General features: G+C 48.0%; 7 protein-coding genes across 7 annotated transcripts; 3 read left to right on the top strand and 4 right to left on the bottom strand.

Annotated features, from left to right (window-relative positions):
* Positions 1-7: 7 nt before the first annotated feature.
* On the bottom strand, positions 8-1590 carry EV420DRAFT_571297 (NAD(P)-binding protein). The gene is made up of 6 exons (XM_060482625.1): positions 1446-1590; positions 1350-1394; positions 875-1291; positions 658-811; positions 478-599; positions 8-411 (listed from the first exon to the last, which is right to left on the bottom strand). The coding sequence occupies exons 1-6, from the start codon at positions 1483-1485 to the stop codon at positions 374-376; spliced, it is 816 nt and encodes a 271-aa protein (XP_060328966.1). The 5' UTR covers positions 1486-1590; the 3' UTR covers positions 8-373.
* On the bottom strand, positions 1445-3399 carry EV420DRAFT_1553754 (WD40 repeat-like protein). The gene is made up of 7 exons (XM_060473574.1): positions 3334-3399; positions 3022-3286; positions 2813-2970; positions 2720-2760; positions 2595-2669; positions 1911-2537; positions 1445-1858 (listed from the first exon to the last, which is right to left on the bottom strand). Exons 1-7 carry the CDS (start codon positions 3337-3339, stop codon positions 1696-1698), a joined length of 1335 nt encoding a protein of 444 aa, XP_060328965.1. The 5' UTR covers positions 3340-3399; the 3' UTR covers positions 1445-1695.
* Positions 3400-3521: 122 nt separating this feature from the next.
* EV420DRAFT_1693285 (thiamine biosynthetic bifunctional enzyme Thi4) lies at positions 3522-5635 on the top strand (the record flags this gene model as incomplete). Its single annotated transcript, XM_060479375.1, has 10 exons — positions 3522-3596; positions 3649-3672; positions 3726-3785; positions 3829-4186; positions 4234-4502; positions 4550-4724; positions 4779-4865; positions 4918-5076; positions 5133-5337; positions 5389-5635. The coding sequence occupies 10 exons, from the start codon at positions 3522-3524 to the stop codon at positions 5540-5542; spliced, it is 1566 nt and encodes a 521-aa protein (XP_060328964.1). The 3' UTR covers positions 5543-5635.
* A 207-nt stretch (positions 5636-5842) lies between these two features.
* EV420DRAFT_1272651 (eukaryotic membrane protein family-domain-containing protein) lies at positions 5843-7520 on the top strand (the record flags this gene model as incomplete). The annotated part of the gene is made up of 2 exons (XM_060467712.1): positions 5843-6166; positions 6213-7520. 2 exons carry the CDS (start codon positions 5843-5845, stop codon positions 7518-7520), a joined length of 1632 nt encoding a protein of 543 aa, XP_060328963.1.
* Positions 7521-7561: 41 nt separating this feature from the next.
* On the bottom strand, positions 7562-8637 carry EV420DRAFT_1272735 (uncharacterized protein; the record flags this gene model as incomplete). Its single annotated transcript, XM_060467721.1, has 5 exons — positions 7562-7768; positions 7873-8321; positions 8384-8402; positions 8462-8537; positions 8588-8637. 5 exons carry the CDS (start codon positions 8635-8637, stop codon positions 7562-7564), a joined length of 801 nt encoding a protein of 266 aa, XP_060328962.1.
* Positions 8638-14103: 5466 nt separating this feature from the next.
* Positions 14104-15628, top strand: EV420DRAFT_570914 (uncharacterized protein). Its single transcript, XM_060482624.1, has 2 exons — positions 14104-14686; positions 14744-15628. The coding sequence occupies exons 1-2, from the start codon at positions 14190-14192 to the stop codon at positions 15405-15407; spliced, it is 1161 nt and encodes a 386-aa protein (XP_060328961.1). The 5' UTR covers positions 14104-14189; the 3' UTR covers positions 15408-15628.
* A 216-nt stretch (positions 15629-15844) lies between these two features.
* EV420DRAFT_1481307 (uncharacterized protein) lies at positions 15845-17111 on the bottom strand (the record flags this gene model as incomplete). The annotated part of the gene is made up of 5 exons (XM_060469760.1): positions 15845-15849; positions 15879-15953; positions 16008-16706; positions 16752-16985; positions 17033-17111. The coding sequence occupies 5 exons, from the start codon at positions 17109-17111 to the stop codon at positions 15845-15847; spliced, it is 1092 nt and encodes a 363-aa protein (XP_060328960.1).
* Between the last annotated feature and the right edge of the window lie 97 nt (positions 17112-17208).

The raw sequence follows: 17208 nt of genomic DNA, 5'->3' as shown, positions 1-17208 counted from the left end.
AAGGATTGAAGGCAGGATTCGGAACGTGCGACCGTGATATTCATGGTGACCCCTTACTTTTCTCGATGGTAGCGCCGTGAAATTTACCTCTTTCTCCGTCGGTTAGATCTATCGAATGGGGTGATTCATTGGCTTGATGCAGTTGTATTTTTAGGGACAGGTTTTTGTTGTTGAGATGCAAGTCACCTTTGCACCCATGAGCGATCAAAACCTTACGAACGATGCCTTATCCTGTTCATGGCCAAGTACATAGATACCTGTGATAGGGAAATTTTTTTATATGTATCAATCTTCGCTTCCTCATCTTCCTTGTCAGGCGCAAGCTCGCTTATTGGCCGCCTAATCTAGAGCTCGGACGCATAGCCGGTGCGCTTCATAGATCGATGTCCTGGGGGAAATTGAGAAGCCGCCCTTGAAACCCGACCAACCATTAGATCACATGGTTCGTCTGAGTTGAAATGCTTCTGAGCAGCTTACCTTCCATACCGCCTGCAACCATGAGGACTTGACCCGATACATGACCCGATATCTTGGTTGAAGATAATACGACTATTTGTGTAGCTACATCTGCCGGCACTGCAACCTTCTTCAAAGGGGTCCTTGAAACGGTCGATACGTTAGCGTTTCTCCTCATAATGATACTCTGAAACGTCCTACGTGGCCATCGCCCTGTACACCACATTTGGGTCTTTGAGACTTTCTTCTGCTAAAGGCGTCCTGGTCCACCCGGGGGCGACGCAATTGACCCGCGCCTTGGGTGCGATCTTGACAATCTCATTCTTAAGGGTCCTGGTAAGACCATACATCATCGCTAAAGAAAATGTTCCGTCAAAACGCCATCGGTAAAATGAGAAGTTCACATTATTTAACACACCGCTCTTTGAGGCCGAATAATCAGCATGGTTCGCTTCACCAAATTTGGCAGCCGAGGACCCAACAAATAACAGAGATGCCTTGGCCTTCTCGGAGTCGCATGCGTGTTCCAACTGTTTCAGATAGCCTCGTGCCACGAGAAATGTGGAGGTGAGGTTGGCGTCAAGGGTGGTCTTCCACTGCTCGAGCGACATATCTTTCAGAGGTATATCTTCAGCAACGTACACGGCGTGGTTGACCACCGCAATTTGTACTACGCCATATGCTGCAGACGCATCATGGAACATACTTTCCACTTCTTTCTCTGAAATCAGATTCGCCTGTACTGCACGGACGCGCCCGGAGCCGTAGCCGGAGAGAAGACCGAGCAATAGTTCACGTTTTGTGTTATAATGCGCTGTGACCCTGGCACCTTGCTCTAGAGCGTGTGAGGGATTATAAGGATGGACATGATTGTAAAAAGAAACTGTACGTGCTCAGAAATTCAGAAGCCGTCTCACGGCCAATGCCCCCGCTGGCCCCTATTTAGGCGACTGAGACGACAACGTCCGCTATGCTTGTGAGCCGCGTACCAGTTACGAGAACATGCACATCCTTCAGTTCGAGATCCATTGATTGATGATAAGAGATCAAAGGCCGTTAGTCATTCAATGCCGTCGGCTACTTGAAATAGCTGTTCTAAACTGGAATTATATGACGTACTTGTTAGAACCAAGCTGGGGCGAGCGGAAGTAGTGGTATAAATCTACGAGCGCCGAGTCAGTACTCATGACGATGAGCCTGAGAACGCCGGTGTAATCTTACACAAGAAACGCCAGAACCTCAATTCTGCTCAGCAATAACCGCCTTCCTCCTCTCAGCCTTGGGCTTGCCTTCTCCCTCTCTAGTATGCTTACGCCTGCGTTCATCCTTGACCCTCCGAGCCTCCAACATTGTTCTCTTGAGTTTCGAGGCTTGGTACACAGGCTTCGGCAAGTGTCGCGTCCTACATTAGCTGTCAGCAACCTAAATACCCGGGGGAAAAAGACGCCACTCACCTGGCAACCTTGCCCACCTCCTTGTCCATCTTCCACCGCTCTACAAGCTTTCCACGATATTCAATAGCCGCACGTTCTCGGGCATTGACTACTCCAAGCTTCTCTGACGCGTTTGCCTTCCAGACACGGAGATTCCCGTCATCCGAGCCCGAGACCACAAACCTAGCATCATTCGTGAAAATTGTCGACGATACACGACCCATGCGCTTCCCATGGAAGACATCCTCGCTGCTGCCTTTGTCTTTTTTCCATATCCTCACAGTTCGATCCCAACCACCACTGACAAACTCTAACCCTGTTGGAGCCCACTCGCAGCTCATAACTGCCGCAACATGCGCCTTATATATTTGTGTTGGCGTTGATAAATGTCGAATGTCGAAAGTGTATAAATTATGGTCTTCCGAGGCTAGAAGCAATGTTGTTGGATGCGTTGGGCACCATGAGAGAGCGTTGGAGCTGAATTGCATCACGACCCGCCGCTCTGCTTTTCCCGTTCGGATGTCGTATAAGGTGAACGTCCGATCAGAACCTATACTTGCCAATACGCTCGATTCACTTTGATTGAATCGGACGGACGTTATTGTTTCGGTTGATGTAGGGAATGTTAAGTTGGATATTGCAGAAGTTCTGAATGAAAGCGGTCAATGACAAATTTAACCCTACCATGATACATCCTGAACCTACTTTGATTCATCCCATATCTGAATAAGATTTGAGGCGGTGGCAAAAACGGGATCAGAACGATGATGATCTATCGAGCTATGACGACCATCACAACATACCCCAAGACATAATGAAGTGGAACTTACTTGAACGCGCTTTTGCCCGGAAATACCATCACGGGCTGGTCCTGAGTGTGTAATTCATGAGATTTTCACAAAGGGTGGTAAAAATATGCATACAGAGCCAGATTCTGTATCCCACATCTTGATATTACGATCCACTCCACAACTGAGCAGCTTCGAGCTTTCGGTGAAACATAGTCCGGATACTTTGCCTTTATGAGCTTGAGGCAGTCGTAGCAGATGGGTTCTCATAGAGATATTATGGATAATTAGTCCTGTGATGCATTTAGAGAGGCAGGTTCACAGTCACAGAGTGAGAAGCCTACCTCCATCCCAACTACCACTTGCTACCGTGCTAAGGTCGCCCGGTTTCCGCATCAGGACCTCCACCGCATCGACGTGGCCTTCCAGACTAGCAACAAATGGTTTCGCAAACATTCTTTCCATTTTTGCGGCATTCAGGGCCCGTATCCGTTCTCTGGCTCGAGAAAAGGGATGCATAAGAGGATCCAAATTGCGAGACGTGGGTGTGGGATCCCCTGGTCGGGTAGGAAGGTGCAACGCCGGCGCATGTTGCAGAACAGATATTTTCTGCAAAGATATGAGTATATGTAGCAGTGTTACCAAAATTAACTTACAACCATGGTAGACCGCAAAATCGTCGACGTTAACCTAATTGAAAATCCAAGAAATTTGAGGCACGTGGTTAAACGTCATAAATTGTGGCTGTGCTAGTGCCCTCGGAGACAAACAAGAGCAAACTCGTCATATGAAGATGGATCGATGACGTCAAACTTGTCGAGTTTTTCCGGTCGCCGCCTTTACCATGACCAGAAATGGGGATGATATTGACTACTCTCTGTATCTCGTAACAGGACGAGATTTACTTCCGCATGGCATGGTATGTACATTACTTGAAACAAACATGCGGCTACTAAAAATTTCCTTTACAGGACTACCTCCGTTCATTGGAAGAGGTAAGTTCTGCCCTCCTACTCCATCTTTGTTTCCTTACTCAGATAAACTGCAGTCCTTAATCGGTGGTGTAACGGTCGTTCAAATAAGAGAAAAGACCGCTGATACGGCAGAGGTACTTCTAACGATGGTCCACCAACTTATTCTGAATCCTTCAGTTCCTCTCCGTTGCTACAGCTTCGAAGACACTCTGTGACAAATATAATGTGCCCTTGTTTATCAACGACCGTATTGATATTGCACTAGCTGTCGGAGCACGAGGTGTTCACCTAGGCCAGACGGACATGCCGATAGACATCGCTCGCAAGCTCTTACCTCCAGAGACTGTAATCGGGGTATCGTGCAACACCCTCGAACACGTCAAACAGGCTGTTCAAAGTGGCGCAGACTATGTCGGTATTGGGGCCGTGTATGGGACACAGACGAAGAAGTTGACTAATCCAGAAGTCGGTGTTAGAGGTGTTGGATCATTGCTAGAAGCATTGGATGGGACAGGAGTGAAAGCTGTTGCAATTGGTGAATAGAATATCTCAGTGCGTTGAATTTGCTGACCTGAATCTCAGGGGGGATCAAACAGTCCAACCTAATGCGAGTTCTTCATGGATCGGTCTCATCCACAGGACATTCTTTGGATGGTGTCGCTGTTGTTTCTGAAATCGTGGCCTCCATGGATCCCAGAACTGTCTCTGAAGAATTGGGTAATGTTATTAACACGTTCAAGGATAATACTACCTCCTTCAAGTGCATGTCTATTTTAAACCCGGACTTCATCGTCGAAGAGGTCATCAGACTTATGAGCAGTGCGAAGGAATCGAATCCTTTGATACATCAGGTTTGTTCTATAAGTTCCGTATCATATATATCTCACCTTTATCGAAGATCACCAACACTGTAGTGTCAACACAATCTGCTAACATTACTCTTGCGCTCGGAGCCAGTCCCATCATGGCTTTTGACGCCCAAGAAATGGAAGATATTACGAAAGTGTGCGGTGCAAGCTTGATTAACATCGGCACACTTACGAACGCAACACGAGATGGGATGCTCAAAGCCGGTTTGTATTCTACTACATTCCACACGACGACCCATTGCTCACAGAGTCGCCAAGGCTACTATGCCAATAGAAACCACAAACCAGTTGTTCTTGATCCGGTAGGAGTCGGTGCGTCGGGTTTCAGGAAAGAATCTGTTCAAGGTAACCGAGCATATCACCTTCATTCGTGTCTGTATCAACCGACGTCTTGAAGCACTTTTAAATGCATGGCAGCCTAGTGTTATCAAGGGAAATGCTGGAGAGTTAGCCACCCTTGCCGGGTCAACCGAAGTCCTATCAAAAGGTGTAGACAGTGTTGGCCCCGGATTTCGGGATCCAATATCCTTCGTGCGAAATTTGGCACGGAAAGAGCGTAGGTTACGGCTTTCATATCGCCTCTGTATTCATTAACGAAGTCACCACTCGTAGGATGTGTCGTTGTCCTCACGGGGACCATCGATTATGTCTCTGACGGGTTCTACGTTATTGTTTTATCGAACGGTGATGAAATGCTGGGAAAGATAACAGGATCAGGCTGTATCGTTGGTTCATGCGTGGCTACATACTGCTCTGTCACTAGTCCTAGTCCAAGAAGTCTGGTACGCCCAGAAACGTTATTAGGGGCAGTAGGAGGGTGAGCATCCATTCTTTATCTCTTGAAGGTTATTAACAGATAGTGTGATAGGGTCCTGGTTTTGACTATCGCAGCGGAAGTGGCAGCAAAGAGAAAGGATATTCAAGGGAGAGGGTCGTTTCTGCCAGCGCTAATAGATGAGCTTGGAGCGCTGACGCCCGATAAAATACGGAAGATGGCGAAGATCCAAGTGTATTCTGCATAGATGATATGTACAATTTTTAGAAATTCCTGCTACTTTAGTAGTTGAACGCTTTTGCCGGCCTTTCGGTCCGAGTTACCGACTCGCGCTGCGTGGCCTGGACAGGTCTCTCTCAGACTTCCGCCAGACAACTTTGTTGCTAGGCTCTATCTTTGTTCAACGCAGATATTTCGTTTGCGAAATCATCGAAACAGAGGACAGCTACCATTTATTTATTATTTCTGGTGCGCAGATATACACGTCACAACTTGATCAAGCACTCCATAACAATTCTCTCGCACAGCGTCACCTCTTTTGCTATGTATGGCTCGTAAACAGAAAGCCAAACCAGACAACTGGAATAAATCCCTCCGCCGTCGCCCAGCGTCGCTCGACCATTTGCTGCACATTCCACAAGATAGCGTCCTTGCATATGCATCGCTGCCACCCACTCCCATCTCACCTTCACCGCCCTCATCTACGCCAGTGTCACCCACGTCCACCAATTTCAATAAAATACCTTCGCCGCCATTCTCGCTTTGGGATTACCTACGGGAAGAGCTTCTGGCAACTGACTTTGATTCGCACCAAGAGCTGAAATGGGAGCGTGTCAGTAATTTCCTTAATATTCCTATAGCGATTGAGCATGTGAGTACCCCCATTAATACTATTAAATGGTTCTGACACCTTGCAGATCATTGGGTTCGGGTATCTGCTTTGCCTGGACTCGTTTCTATACACGTTCACCATCCTCCCAATTCGCTTTGCAATCGCTCTGTGGCGTTTGCTATCTTTCAAGCGGCTTCCACCTTCTCAAAAAGCAGACTTATTACGAGCGTTGCTTCTTGTGGTTACAATCGTTATTTGCATCCCATTGACGGACGCAAGCAAGATATACCACACCATACGCGGTCAGGATACGATCAAGTTATATGTCATATTCAACGCGCTCGAGATGGCAGATCGTTTGTGCGCATCCATAGGTCAGGATATGCTCGACTGCCTTTTCTCCCGTTCCAGTCTAGCCCAATTCTCCTTCCGTCCCATCGTCTACTTCTTCCTTGCTACCCTTTACACCGTCTCACATACATTCGTGATGTTATATCAGCTTCTTTCACTCAATGTCGCCATCAATGCATACGACCACACCCTCTTAACCCTCCTCGTCTCCAACCAGTTTGTTGAAATCAAAGCGTCCGTTTTCAAAAAGTTTGAAAAGGACAATCTCTTCCAACTCACCTGCGCTGACATTGTAGAGCGCTTTACACTCTCCCTCATGCTTTTGGCCGTAGCCTTTCGGAATCTCATCGATCTTACAGGAAGTGCCGGCCTTTTTGACGACGCGCTTCTCCCACTTAGTTTTGGGTGGTCGCAAGCCGGGGTACTCTGGACGATAGGATATCCCGTGTTGTTAGTCATGCTATCTGAGTTCCTCGTGGACTCTCTCAAGCACGCTTTCATTACTAAATTCAACCATATACGGCCAACAGTTTATGCTCGCTACATGGACGTTCTATGTCGGGATCTCGCCTGTGGCAGCGCTGTTGGTCGAAGGAAGCACACATACGTAGACCAATCCCCGCTCGTTGCGCGTCGTTTGGGGTTTGCCCCGCTCCCCCTGGCTGTGCTCTCCATCCTTATATGCGGACAGAATGTTCGTGAGCTGGACGTGAAGTGGAGCGCTATGGGGCTCCTGTTCTGGTTGTGCTTCCTGGGCGTGAAGATCATCCTAGGCGTGAACTTAGTCGGGTATGCAACTTCAAGGCAGGAGAGCATTGAAGCCGCAAAGAGGGCAGAGGATAAGGAAAACGATTTTGGGAGACCGGCAATTGGGGAAGGCAAGGAAGAGAGGGCATATAATAGCGAGCTGAAAGGGATGCTAGATGATCCTAGAGACGATGTTGTGAGGGTTGCAGAGATGGGAGAGGGCACACATCGTGGGAGGCAAAGAGTTAAGCTAGAGGATCTTACAAGATTTACGATGGTCAAGAGAATTTGGTGAATGACATTGCTTTGTCCGACAGTGCAGAATCCTGTCCTCTATCATACAGCGGTGAAACCTGCCTCTTTTAGTTTCGTCACCAACTCGTCCACAGACCCAACCCTTCCGCCACCAACGCGCTTAGGAGGCTCCGCGACCTTTACAGTCTCGAGACGAGGCGTCAAGTCTACACCGAGATCTTCGGCTTTTAGTTTCTCTACTGGCTTCTTCTTAGCCTTCATAATGTTGGGTAGCGAAGCGTAACGCGGCTCTGTACGGATGTGTTAAAGTACGATGAGAAGATGGGATAAGGACCTAACCATTCAACCTGTGAAACCGTTGGTATCCAGAGTCATCTTATTTGGGGAGAAACTGACCTTAGATCTGTTGTAATTACGAGGGGTAACCGACATTTCAGCTCTTCGGAACCACCATCAATTTCACGAAGTATTGTTGCTACCTTGCCCTCGGCGTCGATGTCGACCTTGCTTGCGTATGTCGCCTGACCCCAGCCTAAAAGACCGGCTAACATCTGCCCGGTTTGTCCGGAATCGTCATCAATAGCCTGTTTCCCCAGAATGACTAGGTCAACGCCCCCAGCTTCTTTTTGCTTTTCAATGATAGCACGAAGAGTCTTGGCTACTCCGAGAGGTTCCGGTGACGGTGCAGACTCGGGGATCTCGACGTGAAATGCGGAGTCGGCACCCATAGCGAGAGCTGTACGAAGAGTATCGATAGATTTGGGTGGGCCAATTGTTACCGCCTTGATGGATTTCACTGTTTCCTTTAGTCGTTCGCGTATCCGAATGGCCTCTTCCACCGCTAACGCAGACGGGCAAACTATAAGTTCATAAACTAATGACTAAAGGTAGAATATGACGAACCTATTTCATCGAATGGGTTCTGGATTGACAACAACATTCAGATGAGCCGTGCTTTCCTCTTGTTTTTGATGAACGCACCATGGAATGCTTCACGTTCAAATCCACACCCGTCTGTTGAGCATTGACCCGGATCTTGACCGCATAGTCGACCGCACTGGAATCTGGAACCTTAGTGGTCATGTCTACCAAAAAAGGAGGACGTACCGCTTCACAGGAACGAGAATATTGAGCAAACGAGCGGCAGAAGGATGCATAGTTGGCGGTAAGAAGGTAAGCCGTTTACCGGCGGGGTAACGGGAATAAATTGGCATGGATGGAAAATAAATAAATAAATGTATCGGGTCGATAGTCCGAAGTCCGATAACAGTCCGATTGAGTTCTTCCAGTTTCTGAGCTCTCGGGGCACCAACTAAGAGCATCATATGCATATAAGCTCTCTGATAAAAAACGCCTCGTGGATAATCCTAAGTCCCAATTTCATTAGGCGATACTCATTAACTCAGCTAGATTTCGCAAGTTACTTATCAAGTTTCAACAGCGTGAAGCAATCACGAAGGTACAACCACTACAGGAATACGACTACGCACGGGTGTCAATGCGATGAGTCTCGGCTCTCTAGCGTCTACTAGCATTGAGTGCAGAGTACAGAACTCTTGAGCAAGTAGGCGTTGAGTAGGCGCGTCACGGACGCGCATGTCACGGGGTTCCTTATTCGGTGCTTGCCGTGACAAGGGACACTTCTACGTTTGAAATTGAACTGCAACCTTCACGACGCGACGCACCACGAACGCTATTCATCTTCCTCTATTCAGCTGCGGGGCTGTGAGGGAAACTAGCTACAGCTGCCTCAGAGTGACTGAACAAGATGTATATCAAGACCTTGACGATTCAAGGGTTCAAGTCATGTAATGTAATTCGTTGGGGAAACAGCCCGTTTTAATGTTGTTTTCAGACCGTGATCAAACGCAAATCGAGCCGTTCTCCCCAGGGCATAATGTTGTTGTTGGAAGAAATGGATCAGGAAAGAGTAATTTCTTCGCAGGTGCGTTGTGCTGCCATTGCCACCGCAATCACTATTCATCATTGTGAAGCCATCCGGTTTGTGCTCTCGGATGCCTACTCATCTATGACGCGTGAGGAGCGCCAGAGCCTTATGCACGAAGGTGTTTCGGCGACAACTACGCTTTCGGCTTACGGTTCGTCTTCTCTCATTTGCTCCATACCTATCTCCTCAACGCTGTGCAGTCGAAATTGTCTTCGATAACTCCGACAACCGATTCCCGACCGGCCATGACGAAGTTATTCTACGCAGAACCATTGGGTTGAAAAAGGATGAATACAGTCTGGACAAGAAGAGTGCAAGTAAAGCGGATGTTATGAATCTGCTGGAGAGTGCGGGATTTAGTAAATCGAATCCATATTACATTGTTCCACAGGGCCGGGTGAGTAGTATCGTCCTGACCCATGAAGTATATGCTAACCATGTATAGATCACGGCGTTAACAAACGCGAAAGATCATGAACGCCTCGCACTTTTGAAGGAAGTGGCCGGAACCAAGGTGTACGAGCAACGACGGGCAGAGTCACTAAGAATCATGGCTGAGACAGACGCGAAGCGGTCGAAGATCAATGAACTTTTGGAGTACATCGAGTCGCGCCTGGCGGAGCTTGAAGAGGAGAAGGAGGAACTGAAGGAGTTTCAAGACAAGGATAAGGAGCGGCGCTGTCTGGAATACGCGTTGTATCAGCGTGAATTGGAGGAAGTTGGAGAGGCGCTGACAAATATTGAGGAGGAACGGAAGAAAGAGGTTCATGGAGCTAACGTCAGACGAGAGAATTACAATGACAGGGAGAAAGAGATCCAGGTACGAGAGTTAGCTGACGATTTGTGTTTCTGCTGCTCACAGTTACATAAAGGACATGGAGAAAGAGCTATCTGAGGTCAAACATTCGCTTCAATCGCATTCTGCTCTTCGGAAAGAGGCACAAACGGAACTTACTGAGCTAATCCGGAACCGCACAGAGCTTACATGTACAGTGGACGATCTTCAAATGGCTGGTGCTCGTGCTGGCGGCAAAAAGGCTGAATTTGAAGCCGAGCTTGAGGATATCGCGACGCAAATCAACGAGAAGGAAAGATCGCTTCAAAGACTCTTGCCCGACTGGGATGCTAGAAGGAATGCAGAGACTATCGAAAAGCGGCGGCTCGACGAGGCCAACGCAAGGCTTTCTGCTCTTTTCGCCAAGCAGGGTCGTGTGACGAAGTTCAAGAATAAAGCAGATCGGGACGGATATCTGAAGCAGCAGATCGCATCTATGCAAGCGTACCAGACAAGTCAGACCGAAGCCCTACAAGTTTCTAAAACAGAACTGGATGCTGCTCGACAATCGCAGGCAGAGGTGGATGAGAAAATCGCCTCTGTCCACAGTAAAATCGAGGACGGTAGACAGAAAGTGACGGAGATGGCAGACGAGATCCGGAATTTGAAGGAACAGCAGAGTGAATTGACAGAGGCGAGGAAGGATAAGTGGAGGGAGGATACTAAACTGGAAAGTTTAGTCGGTCGCGCTGCTGACGAGCTGAGAACGGCGGAACGTCTGCTCGCAGGCATGATGGATAAGGTATGAAGTATATTTTTCTCTGACACGCATAATATTGATGTTCTATCTAGGATACTGGAACGGGTCTTCGCGCTGTAGACAAGATCGCGGAACGCTACAGACTTGAAGGTGTATACGGGCCCTTATACCGTCTTTTCGAGGTCATCGACACCAAATTCAGTACTGCAGTGGAGCTCACGGCTGGGAACAGGTGAGAAATTCTTCTTTTCAATTGAAGTTATACTAAAGTCTCGCTTAGTCTCTTCCACGTGGTAGTCGATAACGACGAAACGGCTTCTAAAGTCCTAGATGTCATGATCAAGGAAAAGACAGGTCGGGTGACATTTATGCCCCTCAATCGACTCAAACCGAAAAACCCAACTTTGCCACATACTGCAGAGGCTATTCCTCTCCTTGAAAAGTTGCGATATAATCCTGAACATGAGACTGCGTTCCAACAGGTGTTCGGAAAGACATGTGTCTGCCGAGATCTGACTATTGCAGCAGCCTATGTCAAGAGTCATAACATCAACACCATCACTCTCGATGGCGACAAAGTCGACCGAAAGGGAGCTCTTACTGGTGGTTTCCACGACATTCGCCGTTCAAGAATTGATGCCATTAAGAATGTCACGCAATGGCGGGCCAAACATGACGAGGATAGCCGGAAGTCCAAGGCCATCAAGGCAGAGATACTGGAACTGGACCAGAGGATCACGCAGGTGACGGGAAGAATCACTGTATTGAATGCGCAGCAGATGCAGATTAGGGAATCTAGGGAACGACTCATGCAAGAAGGTATCTCGTTGACGAGGGAGAAGGAGCGGTTGAAGGAACGAGTTGCAAAGCTGGAGACCGATATCGATGAGCTGGAAACAGAGCTCAACGGTATGGGTGCTAAATTCGAAGGACTAAAGAGCGAATTGAAGACTCCTCTTATGGCTGAATTGACGGCCGAGGAGGAAGGACTGATCGAAAGTCTTGGACGAGAAGTCGAGAAGCGGAGGAGAGATCTGGTTGAGCTGACCAAACAGAAGAATACGGTAGGTGCTGTTTCCGATGAAGGCCAGTCGGTGGCTGATCTTTGTCCCCGTAGCCGGAAAGCAAGAAGAATATCATCGAGATCGAGTTGAATGAAAGATTGTACCGTCGTCGTGACGAGCTACGGTCCAAGATGGAATTGATACAAGAGTCGGACGGCGATGAAGCGTCGGCTGCCGACGACCTCGAAACGCGGAAGCGCGAACTGAGCAGTTTGAACGTATCCATTCAGAGCTTGACTAAACGCACACAAACCATGGAGAGGGAGAGCGATGAATTTACGAACCGGATACAGGAATTGCAGCGGTCGCTAGAGAGGGTCCAAGCTCAACAGACTGAAGATAGTCGGAACATTTCGAGGCAGCAGAAAAATACCGAACGTTACATCGCCAAACGGCAGATGTTGGCTAATCGTAAAGATGAGTGTAGTCGCAACATCCGCGATCTAGGTGTTCTTCCGGAGGAGGCTTTCGAGAAGTATACTAGTGAAAAACTAGATCGAGTACGCACACACATTATCTTAGTGCACAGGAACTCATCTATTCCCTTAGCTCGTCAAGAAACTCCACACAGTCAACGAAGGCCTCAAGAAATTTGCGCACGTCAATAAGAAGGCGTTTGAACAGTATAGCAATTTCACGAGACAAAGGGACCAGCTATTAGAGCGACGAGAAGATTTAGATAAATCTGCGCAGTCCATCGAAGAACTGGTCGAAGTTCTGGATCAAAGGAAGGATGAAGCGATCGAGAGGACATTCAAACAAGTTGCTCTTAACTTTGAGGAAGTATTCTCCAAGCTGGTTCCTGCTGGAAGGGGTCGGTTGATTATTCAGAGGCGAATGGATCAGGTATGTTGATTCCCATTGGTTTGAAATCTAGCGTGACATGAACGGTCGTTCAGGACGAGGATGCGGACGAAGACGCGGAGGAGACACAGCAAAGTGCCATTGATAATTACACTGGGGTATCAATAAAGGTGAGCATTGTCTGATCTATGTATGTGCTGGTCGACTGAACACGACACCAGGTTTCTTTCAATTCCCAAGTAGATGAAGGTTTGCGAATACAGCAGCTATCTGGAGGTCAAAAGTCATTGGTTGCACTTGCCACCGGTCAGATCCTCGTTCATGCACTGAAATTATCATTGACTTGTGTTGCCTTATAGTGTTTGCCATCCAGAAATGTGATCCTGCGCCGTTTTATCTCTTCGATGAGGTACGGGGATAGTCACAATTATCTGCAGTTTCTTATCGGTACCCTAACAGATCGATGCCAATTTGGACGCTCAGTATCGTACTGCCGTGGCTTGTAAGCTATCAGACTCTTTACTTGCGAAAAGTAGTCTGCTAACAAGCATATTTAGCAATGATCCAATCGTTGTCCGATAGTGCACAGTTTATTACTACGACCTTCCGTCCAGAGATGTTGGTGACGGCGGACAAGTTTTATGGAGTTTTGTTCAATAACCAGAAAGTGTCCTCTATCCGAGCTATCAAGCGCGAAGAGGCACAGGAGTTCGTTGACCAGGTCAGTGGGAATGATCAAGGCCGTCTCCTTTCTGACCAGTCTTCTAACCTTGCAGGAGGCACAAGCTCAATAAGGCATTACCTTTCCTCAATTTATCGTGCTTTTGTTATCAAGTATCTCCTTGTTGTCTGTAATTGGTAGTGTATTTTAATGTCTCTATGTTGTGAAATCCATTTATAAAAGGGGATCGAGACAGCTTTGCATCTCGTTGCATTTCCTCTAGGTTCCAGATGTGATGCGAATCCATGGAGGGGGGTTATTAGATCATTCTGACCACAGATCCTTATGACCTTGCCCTTGTACTGATCTTTCATCGAACTGACTGACCAGGAGCTATCATTTCCGATTTTCGTCGACATGACAATCGTCAGTGAATGCCAATAAGCTATCCAACAAGCTTCTAGAGCATCATCAGGAGTACGTTTCATCTCTGAAATTACTCTAACCTTGCAGTGGGATGTTGGGACCTTAGGTACAACCTTCAGTGCACGCACAGTCGGCAACGATCGGTTTCGATCTGCGTTGCCAGGCCCCTTACGCCGCTGAAATATGTTTTCGGCGCCCCTCCGTTCAGGGCGGCCATCACGGGTACTAATCAATTCATCACGCCAAGACTCATGCCGGAAAATGCCCTTCCATGCGCCTCCCTCTTCGTGTTGCGGCCATAGGCGTCTTCGTGCTCGTCCTGAGTACTCTGTACGCATACCTCAGCTACCGACCATCCTATGAATTATACACAGACCTGATTGACACAGAAATCCATCAATCCTTGCTTGTGTCGGGATCCTCTACGAGGCGCTACGTGATTTTCCAGCAGCTCCAAGGCGCAGGATTCAACAACCAAGCCCAGGAGATACTCCTTTTCCACCATCTTTCTCTCTTGACGGACAGGGCTTACGTTTACCAGCCCTTTTTCTGGCGCCCCCGCAATGAGCCCCTACCATTGTCGGCGTTCCTGCTGGGGCCCACTGAGGGGTCACTTTCTGCAGCAATTTTTGACACTGTCTGTCCTACAGAACAGGTCACACACGTAACCATCGATGCCCCTCATGATGAGCTCTGGCAGGCTGCTCTAGATGTACTTTCCTCAGATGATGGATGCATCGCTGTGGATAACTGGGTATTACCCTGGAGGTGAGTGCCGCCACGCGTCGACTTGAAATCACTCTCAATCCGATATATCGCGTCCAGTTTCCTTGAATCTGTATCAGTAGCGGATATCTTCCCATCCTTTTCCGTCTACCTTTCCACCTATTTCCTATGGTCTCTTCCTATACAGCACCTCGCGGCTCGAACGCATGCTGCTCTCAATTTACGCTCTCCATCGTACCCAGTGGCAGATCCTTATATCGCGCTCCATCTTCGTCGCGGTGACTTCTCATCCCACTGTGTTTACCTCGCGGAATCACAGAAGAACTTTACGACGTGGGCAACCCTACCCGCTCTCAGCATACTCCCACCAGCTCTGGATGTCCAGAATTCTTCATCTATTATGGAGCATTGCTATCCAACTCTTCCACGAGTGATAGACGCTATACGCATAGGCCTCGAGCGCGCACCTCACGCACGCGTTCTTCATATACTACATGATGCTAAATGGGATCACCCACTTGTGTATACGCATATGTGGAAGATCGAAAAAGCTGTCAAAACATGGGGATGGGTGGACAGAGTGACCCACAGTGGAATGATCCCAGCCAGCTGGGGGGAGGGCGATTTCACTATCGGAGTTGACATGGAAGTGGCCAGCAAGGCCGCATTTTTTATTGGTGTAGGATATTCAAGTTTGACGAGTCAGGTGGTAGCATTGAGGCTTGCAGGAGGACAAAGCGAGGGTAGTATTTTATTGATGTGATATTTATTTACTCTTTATCTGGATACCACTTTTATTATGAACGATACCACATCCCCTGTATTTTGTTTGGTAGTTTGAGTTGCTAATAGTGTTGTTGTAACTTCTGTTTTTGTGTACCAACTTGAATCAACATACTGAGAAAATCTCAACAGCTTGGATTCACAACTCTGCGAGCGCGTTCCCCGCCCGGCCGTCTGCTGAAATTTTTCGCCAGTGGTAATAACTATCATGCCTTGAGTGATGGCAGATTAGTTTACAAGAGTGCATCGACCATCGGCAAGGCATAGCCAACCTCCTTGTGAAATTGGAGCAGGAAGCTAGTGGCGTGTTTTACCTAGTCGAAGCCTCTATCTTCTTCAGCATCCTTGCGTGATGTCCCCCCGGATTTCTTGGCTCGCTTTCGTCCCCTCCGGGGCTCTGTAATGCGACTTAGATATCTAGCCTATGATGAGACAAAAAAAAAACACATACTGGTAGTTGGCTCATCCTGAATTGATGCTGATCTCTTTGTAGGCCGTCTCTCGCTCTCCGACGGAGAATCAGAGGCTAACTTAAGATAAATCCAAAGCCAAAAATTCAAAGAACTGGAAATTCTCTCACATTGGCCAGTAGAAGGTCCAAACGGTACGTCCATCTTCCGATGCTCTGCGCGTTGTAACTCCGGGATTACTTCACGGAAAGTCATCGTATCCAGATCAACGTCTTTCTCCATCTCGGAAATTTGGTTGAGAAGTAGCCTCTGAAAGGCCTCGTGTAAATGGTCCTCTGCAGGAGGGGGTTCAAGAAGCCCATATTCGGGTCCCATCTGCATGCAAAGTTTAACAAGGAACACGCTCAGGAACTTCAAACTGGGATGGAGTGCCCGTTCCCAATCTTGGCGTGTCATCCTTAACACTATCTCCCGTTCTGGCCCCGATAATAACAGCCACACCCTCTTCAGCTCCTCAGTTGAGTCTTCAACGCCTTGTCTATCCTCTGGTTGTGAACGGAGGCAAAACGCAATAATGCACCAACCCACCGACTCAACATCATGCCGTGGCTGATGGTAGAACAAGGCTTTCGTTGTTTCATCGCTGAAATAAGCTTCACGTTGTCTTGATTCGTTCGGGCGACCTCCGTGGCATTTTCCCTCTTCATCTCGGAAGGTGCGCATAGCTTCCCCCTGATAACATCCAACATATCTCTCTGCAATAGCCTTATTGCTGAGCTCGGGCATGGGTGAAAAGAGATGCCCCCCACCAAGAAGCCTCCCAGCTTCCACTGCACGTGCAATAAACATAGGTGTTCCCTTCATCGTCGCTTGAGCAAAAATGATAATGACATGATATTATAAATTCACTGTACGACTCTTGAGCAGCTCTATGGATCGGTAATCCGTCTCTCCCTCAAATATGCCACTGTTGTCTAGATCGCATAATAGTGCCGTTGGTGGGTGTCGCTGGCCGGAGTTGTCCAAAATGGTCTTGGTGAATGTAGGTTCCACTAGCGCTTCGGTAGGAACGCCAAACAGGTTCACGAGGATATTACGAGGGCTGATATCTCGATGCATTACATGTTTCTTGATACCATACCGAAGCGCTGGAATTTTTTAACGTGTACTCGTGCTCCAAACCAAGGCTCATTACCTTCCAAAATGTCGTACATAGCCATCAGGAAGATCTTAATGGTTCTTGATTTGTCCAAAGCCTCTCCGCCTGAGGTCATCAATAGTCTCTTCTTGACTCTGACGGATGTATCACTTCCTACAGCGAAGTCCACATCACCCGCGACATGCACCCATCCAGCCGCTCCATCTAATAGT

The sequence above is a fragment of the Desarmillaria tabescens genome, assembly GCF_030435595.1.
Source record: "Desarmillaria tabescens strain CCBAS 213 chromosome Unknown EV420scaffold_25, whole genome shotgun sequence".
Classification (NCBI taxonomy): domain Eukaryota; kingdom Fungi; phylum Basidiomycota; class Agaricomycetes; order Agaricales; family Physalacriaceae; genus Desarmillaria; species Desarmillaria tabescens.
This window is presented reverse-complemented; position numbering and strand designations above follow the sequence as displayed.